The following is an 18,122-nucleotide window of genomic DNA, read 5'->3' as shown; positions in this document are numbered from 1 at the left end:
GGGAATTTAACTGCAAAAGGTATTTTTATGTGCACTACGTCATCACGCACAGCCTTTTATCTGCAACATGTCAATTTGATGGAAAATACGCATATTGTTTTTATGCAGATTTTAGAATATTTGCATGAAGATCTGTCGCCAATTGGATGGAAACCTAGCTAGTGGTAGTTATTCTAATAAAACAGACGCCAGTGGTCACAATAGAGGCAAAGTGTGCTCACTCATTATCTCATGGCCACCAAGCCAACAAACACACACACACCGACACACACAAACGCACACACACACACACACACACACACTCTGTAGGTCTAGGAGACTAATGATGATCTCCCATTGTTAAAGGGAAGAGACACATGCTGGCTGTCAGCCCAATGACTCTGTTTTCAGTCAGGCTATTTTACAACATCAGCACCCAGGTAATTAGCAGTATTAAATGAAAAAAGTTTGCTGATACCTGCAGACATGCGTATCCGTAACCCCATGTGTGTCCCTCGGCAAGCTGTGAGTGTCTGCAGTGTCTGTGTGTGTGTGTGTGGTGTATGTGTGTGTGTGTGTGTGTGTGTGTGTGTGTGTGTGTGTCTGTGTGTGTGTGTGTGTGTTTGTGTGTGTGTGTTACGTAGAAAGACTAATTCACAGTAGACCATGTAACGGTTAGATATTCCATCCCCCTGGTAGCCTGAAGAGGTGGAGCAGACACTTCCCTTTGCCCCAAAGCCTTGCTCTAAACCACAGACCAGAGGAATATTATTATTATTATTACTATTATTATATATTTTTTAACTAGACAAGTCAGTGAAGAACAAATTCTTATTTACAATGACGGACTACCAAAAGGCAAAAGGCCTCCTGCGGGGACGGGGGATTAAAAAAATACATATAGGACAAAACACATCATGACAAGACAGACACCACAACACTACATAAAGAGAGACACCACAACACTACATAAAGAGAGACACCACAACACTACATAAAGAGAGACACCACAACACTACATAAAGAGAGACACCACAACACTACATAAAGAGAGACACCACAACACTACATAAAGAGAGACGCCACAACACTACATAAAGAGAGACGCCACAACACTACATAAAGAGAGACACCACAACACTACATAAAGAGAGACACCACAACACTACATAAAGAGAGACACCACAACACTACATAAAGAGAGACACCACAACACTACATAAAGAGAAACACCACAACACTACATAAAGAGAGACACCACAACACTACATAAAGAGAGACCTAGAACAACAACATAGCATGGCAGCAACACATGACAACACAGAATGGTAGCAACACAACATGACAACAACATGGTAGCAACACATTATGGCAGCAGCACAACATGGTAGAAGCACAAAACATGGTACACACATTACTGGGCACAGACAACAGCACAAACAGCAAGAAGGTAGAGACAACAATACATCACGCAAAGCAGCCACAACTGTCAGTAAGAGGGTCCATGATTGAGTCTTTGAATGAAGAGATGGAGATAAAACTGTCCAGTTTGAGTGTTTTTTGCAGCTCGTTCCAGTCACTAGCTGCAGCGAACTGAAAAGAGGAGCAACCCAGGGATATGTGTGCTTTGGGGACCTTTAACAGAATGTGACTGGGAGAACAGGTGTTGTATGTGGAGGATGAGGGCTGCAGTAGGTATCTCAGATGGCGGGAGTGAGGCCTAAGAGGGTTTTAAAAGTAAGCATCAACCAGGTGGTCTTGCGACGTGTATACAGAGATGACCAGTTTACAGGGGAGTATAGAATGCAGTGATGTGTCCTATAAGGAGCATTGGTGGCAAATCTGATGGCCAAATGGTAAAGAACATCTAGCCGCTCGAGAGCACCCTTACCTGCCGATCTATAAATTACATCACCGTAATCTAGCATGGGTAGGATGGTCATCTGAATCAGGGTTAGTTTGGCAGCTGGGGTGAAAGAGGAGCGATTACGATAGGGTGGCAGGTAGCTTAGTGGTTAAGAGTGTTGTGCCAGTAACCAAAAGGTCGCTGGTTCTAATTCCCGAGCCGACTAGGTGAAAAGTCTGTTGATGTGCCCTTGAGCAAGGCACTTAACTCTAATTGCTCATGTAAGTCGCTCTGGATAAGAGTGTCTGTTTAATGACAAAAAAATATAATAATATAGTTTTAACCTTAGCCTACAGCTTTGATATGTGCTGAGAGAAGGACAGTGTACTGTCTAGCCATACTCCCAAGTACTTGTATGAGGTGACTACCTCAAGCTCTAAACCCTCAGAGGTGTTACAGGATGGGGTCGCAGTTCCGGAGCGACCCACTAGGTGTCCTCCTCCGACAACCGTAGGCACCTCCTCACTCACAGTCTGGACTAATCATGATCCTATTGGTGTCACCTGTGTCTACCTGTTCACCTGTGTATTTATGCCCTCACTTCCCTATGTTCCCTTGATCAGTTTTCTCTGCTTGTTTCTTGATGCCAAGCAGTACGAATCAGTGTCTGATCTTATGTACAGGTACTTGAGAAATATTTACCCTGTTTCATTGTTGTTTCAGTATTAGTTAATATTTAAAATTTTTGCTGTCAGCCTGTTTTTGGAGACCAATTTGCTCCTCCTTTAGTCCGTTATTTTGTATCCTGGTTTTGGGACCACTAGTAAAGATCCTTGTTTCACCATCTCTGCCTACTGCCTACTGTCTATCCTGCACCGCACCTGGGTCACACCTCACACCAACCCTTACACGGAGGTAGTAATCACACCGGTGGGAGAGGGGCATTCTTCTTACCAAACCACATGACCTTTGTTTTTTGGAGGTGTTCAGAACAAGGTTAAGGGCAGAGAAAGCTTGTTGGATACTAAGAAAGCTTTGTTGTAGAGTGTTTAACACAACATCCGGGGAGGGGCCAGCTGAGTATAAGACTGTATCATCTGCATATAAATGGATGAGAGAGCTTCCTAATGCCTGAGCTAGGTTGTTGATGTAAATTGAGAAGAGCATGGGGCCTAGGATCAAGCCTTGGGGTAGTCCCTTGGTGACAGGCAGCGGCTGAGACAACAGATGTTCTGACTTTATACGCTGCACTCTTTGAGAGAGGTAGTTAGCAAACCAGGCCAAAGACCCCTCAGAGACACCAATACTCCTTAGACGGCCCACAAGAATGGAATGGTCTACCGCATCAAAACCTTTGGCCAAGTCATTAAAAATTGCATCACAACATTGCTTAGAATCAAGGGCAATGGTGACATCATTTAAGACCTTTAATGTTGCAGTGACACATCCATAACCTGAACGGAAACCAGATTGCATACCAGAGAGAATACTATAGACATCAAGGTCCCGTGTAGCTCAGTTGGTAGAGCATGGCGCTTGCAATGCCAGGGTTGTGGGTTTGTTTCCCACGGGGGGCCAGTATGAAAAATGTATGCACTCACAAACTGTAAGTCGCTCTGGATAAGAGCGTCTGCTAAATGCCTAAAATGTTTTTTTTAAATCAAGAAAGCCAGTCAGTTGATTATTGACAAGTTTTTCCAACACTTTTGATAAACAGGGCAAAATAGAAATTGGCCTATAAAAGTTAGGATCAGCTTGATCTCCTCCTTTAAATAAAGGACACACTGTGGCTGCCTTCCAAGCAATTGGAACCTCTCCAGAGAGGAGAGACAGGTTAAAAGATCATAGATAGGCTTGGCTATGATAAGGGCTGCAACCTTAAAGAAGAAAGGGTCTAAACCATCTGACCCAGATGGTATTTTGGGGTCAAGTTTAAGGAGCTCCTTTAGCACTTCAGACTCAGTGACCGCCTGCAGGGAGAAACTTTGTAGCGGGGCAGGGGGAAAAGAGGGAGGAGCGTCGGGGCTAGTCGCATTAGAAGGGGTGGGAGAGAAAATGTTGGATGGGCAAGGAGGCATGGCTGAGTCAAATAGGAATCCTGACTTAATGAAGCAGTGATTAAAGAGCTCAGCCATATGCTCCTGGTCAGTAACAACCACATCATCAACATTAAGGGACATGGGCAGCTGTGAGGAGGAGGGTTTATTCTTCAGGTATTTAACCGTTTTCCAGAACTTCTTGGGGTTAGACCCACAGAGAGAGAACTGCTCCTTAAAGTAACTAACTTTGGCCTTCCGGATAGCCTGAGTGCACTTATTTCTCATTTTCCTGAACGAGAGCCAGTCAGCCTGAGTATGCGTGTGCCGATCCTTTCGCCAAATGGAATTCTTGAGGTGGAGTAACTCTGCCAGATCACGGTCGAACCAGGGGCTGAACCTGTTTTTAATTCTCATTTTTTTATGGGGGCGTGTTTGTTAACAATACCACTGAAAATATCAACAACAAAAAAGTCCAAGCGTCTTCGACAGAGGGGATCAAGCTGATTCTATATCAATTTACAGAGGCCAGGTCATGAAGGAAGGCTTGCTCATTAAAAAATTTTAGGCAAGTGTCTATGACAAATCAGGACAGGTCGTTTTACTGAGCAGCCGTTACGAGTACAGGCTGTAAAACAGTGATCACTAAGGTCATTACAGAAAACACCAGACTGATACCTACCAGGATTATTTGTGAGGATAACATGAAGGAGAGTAGTCTTTTCTGGGTGTTTGGAGTCATACCTTGTGGGATTGGTAATAACCTGAGAAAGATTTAGGGAGTCCCATTGCTTTAGGACTTGGTCAGGTGGTTTAAGCATGTCCCAGTTTAGGTCACCTAGCAGGACAAATTCAGACTTAGTGTAAGGGGCCAGGAGAGAGCTTAGGGGCCGGTGCTGATGGTGGACGATAACACCCAGCAACAGTCAACAAAGAGCTATTTTAAAGTTTAACGCTTAAAACCAGCAAATCAAATTGTTTGGGGACAGACTTGGTGGAGACAACCGAGCACTGAAGGTGTTCCTTGGTAAAGATTGCTACTCCACCACATTTGGAAGATCTGTCTTGCCGAAAAAGGTTATAACCAGAAAGGTTAATGTCAGTGTTCAAAACACTCTTTCTTAACCACGTCTCAGTAATGACCAACACGTCTGGATTGGAGCTGTGAACCCACACTTTCAATTGATCAATTTTAGGTAATAAGCTTCTAGTGTTAACGTGCAAAAAACCCAGGCTTTTACGAGAGCAGAAATCAGTGAAGCAGATATCAGAGCACAAGCCAGAATTGGATCTAGCAACAGTAGATGGGCCAGGGTGTACATGCACATTTCCAGATATCATCCGCAGTAATACAATCAGGACACGGCAGAGGACAGGGAGAGCTCTGCAGTGTTGCTTTTTTTATGACATTTGAATGTGCATCAGATGGCAACAAGATCATTGTACAGCAATTTCATCAGGTAACATGAATACAATGCCGGCGAGAGGTGGTTAGAATAGGATGGGAGGCCAAGAGACTGTGTAACCAATAGAGAGTCAGAGTCCCGAGTGGGGAAACAAACATGGTCTGTCCCATGGTTGGGTAAACAAGCAAGTTCATAGTCAGCAAAGGAGGCAGGAGTCATGAGGCAAATACTGAAGCATAAAGCACAATAAAAAAAAAGAACGACTTGGGGCTAGCCATTGTAAGTTCAAAGAGTCACTCGCCCCAACAGTGTGTGTGTGCTGGAGGCGAGCGAAAGCTCGGGAGAGGGGGGGGTACCTGTACCAGACAGGGGGGAGACAGGCCAGGGCAGACGGGGAACAGATCGCCAGGTGGAATCCAAGCAGCAGTGTCACACCTACTTGGGAGAAGCTTTTTTCGGGAGGCAGATTCCTTGTACAAAATCCCAGCTAGCTATCTAACGTATCTAGCAAGTCTCTGTCCACCAATTTTTCCCACGTGGAAAAGGAGGTCGTTAGCTAGCCGTATCTCTTCAGTTTCGGTGAACGGTCCTTTACGACGTCCAAACAAAGTTGTCCTGTGGCTGTTGTATTTTAGGTATTTTATTCTATTTTGGAGATTGCGAGGAGGAAATCTTCTGATGTGATCAAAGCAACAATATTGTTTCTTATTGAGGTAATTTACAATTGAAGTGTCCTGGCTACATATCAGTTCAATATAGAGATTAATCCAGGGGGGTACTGTATTGTAATGACCTCTGCACAGAGGGAGGGGGCTTCAAAGGCCTCTGCATTTGGGTGGGGTAGGCTGTGAAACTCTCCTGCCATTGTTGGGTTCAAGGGCTTTGACACCTCTCACTTCACACCTCAGTGCTAATTGAAGTTGCAGCCGGATCTGTTCTGTCCTAGCAAGCTTGGTAGCCTTAACTTAGCATTCAGTCCTTATAATGTAAAATATATCATTGTAATTCATTTTTCTTCTTGGCTTTAAAAGTAGCTTCAGACTAAACATTACTCACTCAGTTCCAAGTTGGATGGTGTTTTCAGGTTTACGTTGTGCTTCTTTTGCTGGTCGTTGGTTTGCCAGAGCATTTGCAGTATAGACCTTAGAAATACGAATCTTTGTTAGTAGGAATCCTTCCAGGTAATTGTGTCCAAAATCAGGTTGTAGGTTTGGAGTTTTGATTTGGAGTGAATGTTATGTTGTGGAGGGTAGTATCCTGTATATGTCCTTGTGGAAAAATCTAAGTTTATCTAACTCTATATCTATCGTTTTGGAAAAATATGCTGAAAAATACAGGAGCCCATCTGCTCTTGATCTCTCTCTGCTGCGGGCAGCAAATCTGAACGATTTGAAAATAATATACTCCATCCATGGACAGACACACTTTTACTACTCAGTGTCCAGCAAATCCACTGAGAACTGTTTGCCTGAGCGTCAGTTGGCTGGCTGACACACTCTATGGTTGGAATACAATGGGAGTAACCAGTGATGGCTGGCCGCACTATTAATGCTTTTTTTGCACGGTCCTTTCTCTCTTTTCTCTCTCTATCTATCTATCTCTCACTCACTTTTTATCTTTCTCTCTCACTCGTTCTCAATCTTTCTCTCTCTATCTCTGACTCTCTTTTTCACTCAAATATATATCTTCCTCCATTACAGCATCCTCTCTCTCTCTCTTTGGCTCTGTCTTTCACTCAAATACTGCACATATCTCGGCCAGTATATGGTTATCTTATCTTGCTCGCCCAGCATGAAGCTAAAGCTGAACTCAACCCAACCCACCCAGCACAATGGGAATGACCTTGGCTGTTTCCACTGTGTCCTATACCTTCAGATGTGCAGGCAAGTTCAATGTGAATGCAATGCAGTACTGAACTGCATATAATGGCAGTGAGGAAGCGCTAAAATGTTCTGAGTGTCTTGATGCTGAGTTGAGTTTGTATTTGTATTTCTTAATACAAATACAAATACAGAAACGAGAGAGAGAGAGAGCGAGAGAGAGAGCGAGAGAGAGAGAGAGAGAGAGAGAGAGAGAGAGAGAGAGAGAGAGAGAGAGAGAGAGAGAGAGAGAGAGAGAGAGAGAGAGAGAGAGAGAGAGAGAGAGAGAGAGAGAGAGAGAGAGAGGGAAATAGAGAGAGAAATAGAGAGAGAAATAGAGAGAGAAAGAGCGAGAGAGAAGCATTATATATATATATTATATTATTATATTATATATTATTATAATTATAGAGAGAGAGAGAGAGAGAGCGAGAGAGAGAGAGAGAGAGAGAGAGAGAGAGAGAGAGAGAGAGAGAGAGAGAGAGAGAGAGAGAGAGAGAGAGAGAGAGAGAGAGAAATAGAGAGAGAAATAGAGAGAGAAATAGAGAGAGAAAGAGCGAGAGAGAAGCAGAGAAAACCAACCATGATGATTTTCTTACACAATGGGCTACTTTACATGCCTGACTTCATGCCTAACTTGTGTCTTAGATGTTGTAACAATGCATAACGGCTGTCTCCCTCTTCCCTCTACTCTGTCTTAGATGTTGTAACTAAGCATAACGGCTGTCTCCCACTTCCCTCTTCTCCCTGCCAGAACTGCAGATCAGTGCCTGTGGAAACCCTGGGGTACCGCCCAAAGGCATCCTGGTCGGAACACGCTTTAACGTGGGAGACCAGATCCGATACAGCTGTGTGACCGGGTACGTCCTGGACGGGCACCCACAGCTCACCTGTGTCACCAACGCGGAGAAGGGCGCCATGTGGGACTTCCCTGTGCCCATCTGCAGAGGTGAGTGTCCATGCCCTGGCACTGTGTGTGTGAATGTGTGAAACAGTGTCGGTGACAGCTGCATGCTAACTATGGGAGTGTGTCTGTGGAGATGGTACGGTGTGTGTATGGCAGATGTGTGATAGATTTGTCCGAATGTTTTTGTGTTTTGTGTTCATCTGTGAAAGTATATGTGGGTGTATGTGTGAGAGAGAGGGAGAGATGGAGAGAGGGAGAGAGAGAGTGAGAGAGAGAGCGGAGAGAGAGAGAGAGAGAGAGAGAGAGAGAGAGAGAGAGAGAGAGAGAGAGAGAGAGAGAGAGAGAGAGAGAGAGAGAGAGAGAGAGAGAGAGAGAGAGATAAAGTACATACTGATTACATAAAGTACAGGTGTATGATTGTGGTGTCTGTCAGGGTTTTGCACACCATAAGCTCTGACCTTCTACACCAGGGTTCTTCAATTCCGGTCCTGGAGGGCCGAGACACCTCTGTTTTTCATCCTCTCCTTCTAATCAGGGGCTAATTCAGACCTGGGACACCAGGTGAGTGCAATTAACTACCAGGTAGAAATAAAAAACAGAAGTGTTTCGGCCCTCCAGGACCGGAATTGAAGAACCCTGTTCTACACCATCCTTACTTCTGAATGGATTGTTTATGAATGACTAGATAACAACAATTCAGCACTAACTGAAACAGTGGATGATTTATTGACAACACATTCCAGTATGTGACAAATGATAGTTCAGAGCAGCATCTATAGAATATGAATCTATTTTTCCATGAGAGTCAATGGCCAACGCTATCTCCTCTGCCACAGTGACTCCAATGCAATGGCAGTGAGACAGCAAATAGTATCACGGTCGTGAACTGACAGGATCTTTTTCATAAGAGCTGGGGACAGTTATTCATAAACCACTATACCTTATCAGCATAGAGGAACACACACACACACACACACCATCAGCATAGAGGAAGAATCCTGTGGTCGGCTCCCCTCGCTCTAAACACATTCAGATTTATTGTTCCGTGTTGGGGCCAATTATAATGTGCATTATCCATGACCGTTTTCAAATGAAAGCCTCTCCATAGGCACCGTGTGCCTCTGCCTGCTATGTCCTTAATAATCAGTCTGAGATGAAAGCAACGTGCATCATGTTTTCCTTCTGTCTGATGAACACGAGACTGTAAGAATTACCAGAGCCCTAGTCAATGGAGTAATTGCAAAACAAGTATAAACGTTATCCCTCCCTCTGGCAATGGGATGCCAGCCTACAAATAAGTGCATATTAAACTAAACCATTAAGTGATCCGTAATTGAACATGGTTGTTTTTAAAAAATAAAATAAAAGCGAAATGGAACAGAAAATGGTTGGAGTCACAAGCCTGGGCCATTTCAGTGAGGGAAATAGGAAAGTTAGAAGGGTTAGAGGGACTAGAAATCCAGATCCATTGGCATTATAAACCTCTGCTTTGATACATTCTACATGTGTTGGCCTTTAGTCTTTAAGCTATTGGCCATGCAGTACAGACTACAGTGGTGTGTACAGTATTATTCAAGGTGCAGTACAGACTACAGGGTGTGTACAGTACTATTCAAGGGTGTTTAATATAAACTGTACAGCACATTCATGTTCATATTGTCCATCATGACTTTGGTTGTAGTCTACTCTTTGGGCATTTCAATCTCTCTACCATGCATCAGGTTGACTTCTGGTAATGAATAAGTACTATGTGACATTAGCTCAGTGGAAAGTGGTGACAGAAATCAGGCGTCAATCACAAATCAACTACCTGTTCAGGAGATTGTTGTTACACACCACTGAACCACCATAACCTACATGGTCACCAACCGGTCGATCTCAAAGGCATTCCTAGTCTAACATTTATGTTAGCCTTGCGTTCAATTTTATTTTATTTTTGTTTCACGCTGTTGCCGTTAGGTGCACTTGATTCAGCAGCCCTAGAGCCAGGAAGGCAAAGTGTTCCCATTTTGAACCATTTCATGTGTCTGAAGGAGAACTCCGCCCATCCGGCAGGCCCAGAGAGCAAATCAAGTGCACCTATATGCCTACCGCTGGCCAATCAGATAGATCAGATCACTGTGTCTGCACAGTTTCCTCGAGCCGTAGACTGTTAAAAGAAGCCTCCAATTTCAAATGCACAGCAAAGCTGATACTGTGAGATTTCAAAACGTTTAAAACCATGACTAGAGAGAGACTGAACGAATAGAGCAAAGAGTAAGTTCCTGTTTAAGTTGATATTCAGCACTGTCAACACTTTGTTCAACACCTTTATGAGCCATAAAATGCACGTTCTTCCGATTTCCACACGCTGCAACCAACACTGCAGCTTCAATTAATATGTACAGCAAAGTGTTCCGATCAGCTTGCGCTGTTATTATTAGCAACTTGTGTCTTTTTTTTAATATCGAGGAATATTTCACTTTCGCTGGTCATAGGAGTAACATGAATTGGTGCATGAGGCAGAAATAATGCAGTGGGGACTTGAGTTTCGCCATTGGCTGGAAGACTGTCACCTTTTCGCAGCCTCACCGCTACCTCCTCCCTCCCCTCAGATGGACCATCAGTAAACCATTACCTGTGGGATCTCATACAGTACCTATATATATATATATTTAAAATCATTTCAAAATGGTCTGAGAAGAACAACATTGGCAGGGCAATTCAAGCATAGTCAATAATATTATATTATGCAGTGATAATGCATTGGGCCTATAGCCTACTGCACAAACCTCATATATTAGTGGACCAGGGAGCCTGTTCTCTATATATATTAGTGGACCAGGGAGCCTGTTCTCTATATATATTAGTGGACCAGGGAGCCTGTTCTCTATATATATTAGTGGACCAGGGAGCCTGTTCTCTATATATATTAGTGGACCAGGGAGCCTGTTCTCTATATATATTAGTGGACCAGGGAGCCTGTTCTCTATATATATTAGTGGACCAGGGAGCATGTTCTCTCTATATATTAGTGGACCAGGGAGCCTGTTCTCTATATATATTAGTGGACCAGGGAGCCTGTTCTCTATATATATTAGTGGACCAGGGAGCATGTTCTCTCTATATATTAGTGGACCAGGGAGCCTGTTCTCTCTATATATTAGTGGACCAGGGAGCCTGTTCTCTATATATATTACTGGACCAGGGAGCCTGTCCTCTATATATATTACTGGACCAGGGAGCCTGTTCTCTATACAGTGGCTTGTGAAAGTATTCACCCCCCTTGGCATTTTTCCTATTTTGTTGCCTTACAACCTGGAATTAAAATGAATTTGTTGGGGGGTTTGTATCATTTGATTTACACAACATACCTACCACTTTGAAGATGCAAAATATTTTTTCTTGTGAAACAAACAAGAAATAAGACAAAAAAACAGAAAACTTGAGCGTGCATAACCATTCACCCCCCCCCAAAGTCAATACTTTGTAGAGCCACCTTTTGCAGCAATTACAGCTGCAAGTCTCTTGGGATATGTCTCTATAAGCTTGGCACATCTAGCCACTGGGATTTTTGCCCATTCTTCAAGGCAAAACTGCTCCAGCTCCTTCAAGTTGAATGGGTTCCGCTGGTGTACAGCAATCTTTAAGTCATACCACAGATTTGACTAAGCCATTCCAATACATGTAAATGCTTCCCCTTAAACCAATCGAGTGTTGCTTTAGCAGTATGCTTAGGGTCAATGTCCTGCTGGAAGGTGAACCTCCGTCCCAGTCTCAAATCTCTGGAAGACTGAAACAGGTTTCCCTCAATAATTTTCCTGTATTTAGCGCCATTCATCATTCCTTCAATTCTGCCCTGTTTCCCAGTCCCTGCCGATGAAAAACATCCCCACAGCATGATACTGCCACCAGCATGCTTCACTGTGGGGATGGTGTTCTCTGGGTGATGAGAGGTGTTGGGTTTGCCCCAGACATAGCGTTTTACTTGATGACCAAAAAACTCAATTTTATTCTAATCTGACCAGAGTACCTTCTTCCATATGTTTGTGGAGTCTCCCACATGGCTTTTTGCGAACACCAAACGTGTTTGCTTATTTCTTTCTTAAAGCAATGGCTTTTTTCTGGCCACTCTTCCACAAAGCCCAGCTCTGTGGAGTGTACGGCTTAAAGTGGTCCTATGGACAGATACTCCAATCTCTGCTGTGGAGCTTTGCAGCTCCTTCAGGGTTTTCTTTGGTCTCTTTGTTGCCTCTCTGATTAATGCCCTCCTTGCCTGGTCTGTGAGTTTTGGTTGGCGGCCCTCTCTTGGCAGGTTTGTTGTGGTGCCATATTCTTTCCATTTTTTTTATAATGGATTTAATGATGCTCCGTGGGATGTTCAAAGTTTCTGATATTTTTTTATAACCCAACCCTGATCTGTACTTCTCCACAACTTTGTCTCTGACCTGTTTGGGGAGCTCCTTGGTCTTCATGTTGCCACTTGCTTGGTGGTGCCCCTTGCTTAAGGGTGTTGCAGACTCTGGGGCCTTTCAGAACAGGTGTATATAGACTGAGATCATGTGACAGATCATGTGACAGATCATGTGACACTTAGATTGCACACAGGTGGAATTTATTTAACTAATTATGTGACTTCTGAAGGTAATTGGTTGCACCAGATCTTATTTAGGGGCTTCATAGCAAAGGGGGTGAATACATATGCACGCAACACTTTTCCATTATTTATTTTTTATAATTTTTTGAAACAAGTTATTTTTTTCATTTCGCTTCACCAATTTGGACTATTTTGTGTATGTCCATTACATGAAATCCAAATAAAAATCCATTTAAATTACAGGTTGTAATGCAACAAAATAGGAAAAATGCCAAGGGGGATGAATACTTTTGCAAGGCACTGTATATATTAGTGGACCAGGGAGCCTGTTCTCTATATATATTAGTGGACCAGGGAGCCTGTTCTCTCTATATATTAGTGGACCAGGGAGCCTGTTCTCTCTATATATTACTGGACCAGGGAGCCTGTTCTCTATATATATATTAGTGGACCAGGGAGCCTGTTCTCTATATATATATTACTGGACCAGGGAGCCTGTTCTCTATATATATATTAGTGGACCAGGGAGCATGTTCTCTCTATATATTAGTGGACCAGGGAGCCTGTTCTCTATATATATATTAGTGGACCAGGGAACCTTTTCTCTCTATATATTAGTGGACCAGGGAGCATGTTCTCTCTATATATTAGTGGACCAGGGAGCCTGTTCTCTATATATATTAGTGGACCAGGGAGCCTGTTCTCTATATATATTAGTGGATCAGGGAGCCTGTTCTCTATATATATTAGTGGATCAGGGAGCCGCTCACTGAGGGCTAATGTGATGAGAATCTCTGTGGCTAATCTGCAGCCTGCCAAGACCCTGGCATCGGTCCAAATTGATTTTTTGCAGGTATTCTTCAACCCCCAATATTTTGCTGAGTGGAAGCCCAACTACCTATTCCATGGACAATATGAGAGAGGCATTTGCTTTGCATGAATGTTTGAGAGGGGAAAAGTATTATGTAGACTGACAAAACTCCAAATTAGATTTGCTAGGAGTTGAATGGAAAATACTCTCTGCAGTGTGTGTGTGTGCGCGTGTGTGTAACCGGTGTGAAATGGCTGGCTAGTTAGCGGTGCACGCTACTGGCATTTCAATCTGTGATGTCACTCACTCTGAGACCTTGAAATAGCTGCTTTTGTGGAGTGATAGGTAACGATGCTTTGAGGGGGACTGTTGTTAATGTTTTCAGAGGGCCCCTGGTTCGAGCCCAGGTATGGGTGAGGGGAGGGACGGAAGCGTTACTGTTTCGTACCTGCAGTATGTGTTAGTGTGTGTGCATTAAAATCATACTTGCCATATAAAGGCACATTTCCTCTTTTAGGAGAACTCTTAATGCTTTACAGAACAATTTAGTGTTTTTGTTTCGTCTAAAAAACTGTAATCAAGGAACAGTTCATATTTAGTCATATATACATGTCAGAGCAATGTTAAAATGTTACAGTACAGTTTAATGAATGCACACACAGCTTTATGTTTAAAAGCTCAGAACAACTTTATTATAATGAAATACTTAAAACATGACATAATTTCTATGCCGTTTAGTGTGATCGCTATGACAAATATTTGTATAAATACCAGCATGCAAGTCTAATCAGTGCCCATTGACCAATTACAATAAAACTGGTCTATTTAAAACCTCCTGGCTAATTATTAATAATTGCCAATGCAACTACAGTAGTGACTGCACAAACGGTCAGTAGATATTTCTGTTTAGCAGTGGTCTGATCTAGTACAGTATGACATTGGTTTTCAGGACCGTTTTAAAATCTAACATCTTTTGGCTGCGTTGTGACAGGCTGCCAAATTATTATGTATTTTTCACTAATTGGTCTATTGACCAATCTGATCAGCTCTTTTGCCAGTAATTGGGCAAAAGATCAGAAATGGGCTGCCTGTGTAAACGAATCCATAGTATTGCCTGTGCCTATCTGGAATCTTCATGAGTGTGTGCTGCCAAGCTCACTTTGGGGGGAGTGTGACCTCAATCTGCCAGGCAGGTATCTCTCTCTCTCCAATAAAGCTTTGGAATCTCACTCCAGGTGGGAATAAAAAAGACATTCAAAATCCCAGTATTGATTAAGGGAGAACAGAGAAAGCATTTTACTGAAGAGTAAAACAAAAAAAAGAGTAAAACTATGCGATAAGCTTTCCAAGCAGTGCCTCTGCATTACTCTAAACCAGGGATCATTGGGCCGTTATCAATTCAACTTGAATTCATGGACAAGAAAGCATCTTAATATGGAAAACATAGAAAAGTGCAAATTAAAGTCAAATTCTCTCTACCATATGCATTAGGCAATCTGCCACTTAACTAATCCAGGCATGGAAGTCACATTTATTTAACTTCAAATCTAGATAAATGTCTTCAGCTTTAAACAACAACATGAAGAGTGAACGGTTGGTGGCACACAGTTGATTTGATGTCCATCGTTGGACAGTTCCTAGTGTTGGAAAACCTAATCAGATTACTGACTTGTGTTATGACAGATGAAGTAATATAGGATGGAGCAGCTCCTGTGATGATGCCAGACATGGATGAATACTCCATCTACTCCATGTCTGGTTGGTCCCTTGTGTTGGGTCCCTTGTGTTGGGTCCCTTGTGTTAAATAGGCTCCCTATCATTGAGTCAGAAGGAGAGGTATCGGTATCCTCAGCATTGATCCTGGATATAGAGTAGCCTAAACAAAATGGTCACACAGCCCCCCCTTATTAACACACACTAACTACTTATGTTTAGGAAGGTGTTATTCCCAATTCGTAATGAAAAACAATAACAATTATATGAAAACATGAACACTGAAATGAATCTCTAGATATACTGTAACAACAAAAATCAACCTCCACTCTAACCTCCTCAAATGCTACTGGGAAACAGGAAAACATTTATATTTTTCTATTAGTAGTTTTTTATTGCAGCTTTCATTCACTAAAGCTTGGATTTGCTTGGTTTGAGGGGGCTGGAGCCTGAGGCAGAGAGAGTTGAAGCCTGGTGTGAATCCGTGAAATCATCATGACAGCACTGCTGTACAGGTGTACCGGCAGCCCCACAGAGGCAGGCACTTCACTCAGATCAGCTCTGCTATTCCAATTCTGCTGTGCTGGGGTGACAACATCCTCCAACGGTATTACCGGGCATTACCGTCAATACTTGTCATCCAGCTAGCCATACCTTGCGCCTAGAATCCCATATCCCATAAAGTCAGCCTTAACATCCACAGGACAAAAACAGAAACGACTACATACACAACTAGCAAATCGATGTCTCTTTTTAGGGAACTGGGGAAAAAAGGTCACGTGTGTATCTGGACACCTTCCAGCCAGGCTTTCAGGATATTTTAGGATGCAGTAGAGGTCACTGATACCAAGACAGTAAACTGGACTGATGCAATGCAGCAATGCATCCTATTAGCAGTGAACAGGGGGCTGCTCCAGCTCTAATCAAAGTGTTATTAACCAGCAGCTAGCAGTGAACAGGGGGCTGCTCCAGCTCTAATCACAGTGTTATTAACCAGCAGCTAGCAGTGAACAGGGGGGCTGCTCCAGCTCTAATCACAGTGTTATTAACCAGCACCTAGCAGTGAACAGGGTGGCTGCTCCAGCTCTAATCACAGTGTTATTAACCAGCACCTAGCAGTGAACAGGGGGCTGCTCCAGCTCTAATCACAATCTTCTCGCTTCCGCATTGTCTCCGTGCTGCTGTGCTGTTTGCTGCTACTTGGCTACCTGCCAAACTATTCACGTTTTACTTTTAATAAACGTTTAATCAATCTCTGTGTTCAACAAATTTACCAACTTTTTAGTTTTGTCCTCACTCATCTTTTTTCGTTAAACTTTTTCACCCCGGACGTTTTATCCCGAGACAGAAGAGTCATTTTCCTGTGCGTTTTTGCTGCCAACTTTACTTTATTTTCCTTTTTTCCATCGCAACTTTTTTCCCTCATTCAACTTTTTCACTCCGGACGCTTTATCTGGACATGGTTCGTCAACATCTTCAACAGCCGAAGCTAAGTAGTAACATTAACATGATGTCTTCTAAATGCAGTCACTGTACTCATAATATACAGGAGAACGATCGCCTTACGGCGAGAATAGCTGTGCTACAAGCCCAGCTTCAGACGCAATCGTTAGGCAAGGGTAATTTCAGTGTAGGAAAGGAAGAAACAGCGTCTGTGCCACCAGTAAGTACAGATAGTAACGTTAGTATAAATCCCCCCGCACAGTCCCCCGCAGCCGGACAACTTTCTCATGGCTTCTGGAGGGAAATACTGTTGGAATGATCAACCGGTGTCGCTCATTCAGCCGACAGAAACTTTCAACCGGTTTTCCCCATTATGTAGCGAGTCGGAGTCTGAGTCTGAGTCTTCTCTTGTCTCTACTCCTCCCGTTACGGGGTCTGAGACGCCTGAAGGCTCCCACCATTAGCTCTGACAAATTGAAAACCCTAGTCATTGGCGACTCCATTACCCGCAGTATTAGACTTAAAACGAATCACCCAGCGATCATACACTGTTTACCAGGGGGCAGGGCTACCGACGTTAAGGCTAATCTAAAGATGGTGCTGGCTAAAGCTAAAACTGGCGAGTGTAGAGAGTATAGAGATATTGTTATCCACGTCGGCACCAACGATGTTAGGATGAAACAGTCAGAGGTCACCAAGTGCAACATAGCTTCAGCGTGTAAATTAGCTAGAAAGATGTGTCGGCATCGAGTAATTGTCTCTGGCCCCCTCCCAGTTAGGGGAGTGACGAGCTCTACAGCAGAGTCTCAGCACTCAATCGCTGGTTGAAAACTGTTTTCTGCCCCTCCCAAAAGATAGAATTTGTAGATAATTGGCCCTCTTTCTGGGACTCACCCACAAACAGGACCAAGCCTGACCTGCTGATGAGGGACGGACTCCATCCTAGCTGGAGGGGTGCTCTCATCTTATCTACCAACATAGATAGGGCTCTAACTCCTCTAGCCCCACAGTGAAATAGGGTGCAGGCCAGGCAGCAGGCTGTTAGCCAACCTGCCAGCTTAGTGGAGTCTGCCAATAGCACAGTCAGTGTAGTCAGCTCAGCCATACCCATTGAGACTGTGTCTGTGCCTCGACCTAGGTTGGGCAAAACTAAACATGGCGGTGTTCACCTTAGCAATCTTATTAGGATAAAGACCTCCTCCATTCCTGCCATTATTGAAAGAGATCGTGATACCTCACATCTCAAAATAGGGTTACTTAATGTTAGATCCCTCACTTCAAAGGCAGTCATAGTCAATGAACTAATCACTGATCATAATCTTGATGTGATTGGCCTGACTGAAACATGGCTTAAGCCTGATGAATTTGCTGTGTTAAATGAGGCCTCACCTCCTGGTTACACTAGTGACCATATTCCCCGTGCATCCCGCAAAGGCGGAGGTGTTGCTAACATTTACGATAGCAAATTTCAATTTACAAAAAAAAATGGCGTTTCGTCTTTTTGAGCTTCTAGTCATGAAATCTATGCAGCCTACTCAATCACTTT

General features: G+C 43.4%; 1 protein-coding gene across 1 annotated transcript in view; it reads left to right on the top strand.

Moving 5' to 3' along the window:
- LOC121586782 (CUB and sushi domain-containing protein 3) overlaps positions 1 to 18,122 on the top strand; it is a 759,103-nt gene that overhangs the window by 210,572 nt on the left and 530,409 nt on the right. Inside the window, exon 4 of the mRNA XM_041903753.2 lies at positions 7,881 to 8,075. Within this exon, the coding sequence (XP_041759687.2) occupies positions 7,881 to 8,075 (195 nt within the window). The remainder of the gene's footprint in view (positions 1 to 7,880; positions 8,076 to 18,122) is intronic.

This window comes from Coregonus clupeaformis, chromosome 17 (genome assembly GCF_020615455.1).
Source record: "Coregonus clupeaformis isolate EN_2021a chromosome 17, ASM2061545v1, whole genome shotgun sequence".
Lineage (NCBI taxonomy): Eukaryota > Metazoa > Chordata > Actinopteri > Salmoniformes > Salmonidae > Coregonus > Coregonus clupeaformis.
Note: the sequence above shows the minus strand (reverse complement) of the source record. Positions and strands in the feature narration are given on the sequence as shown.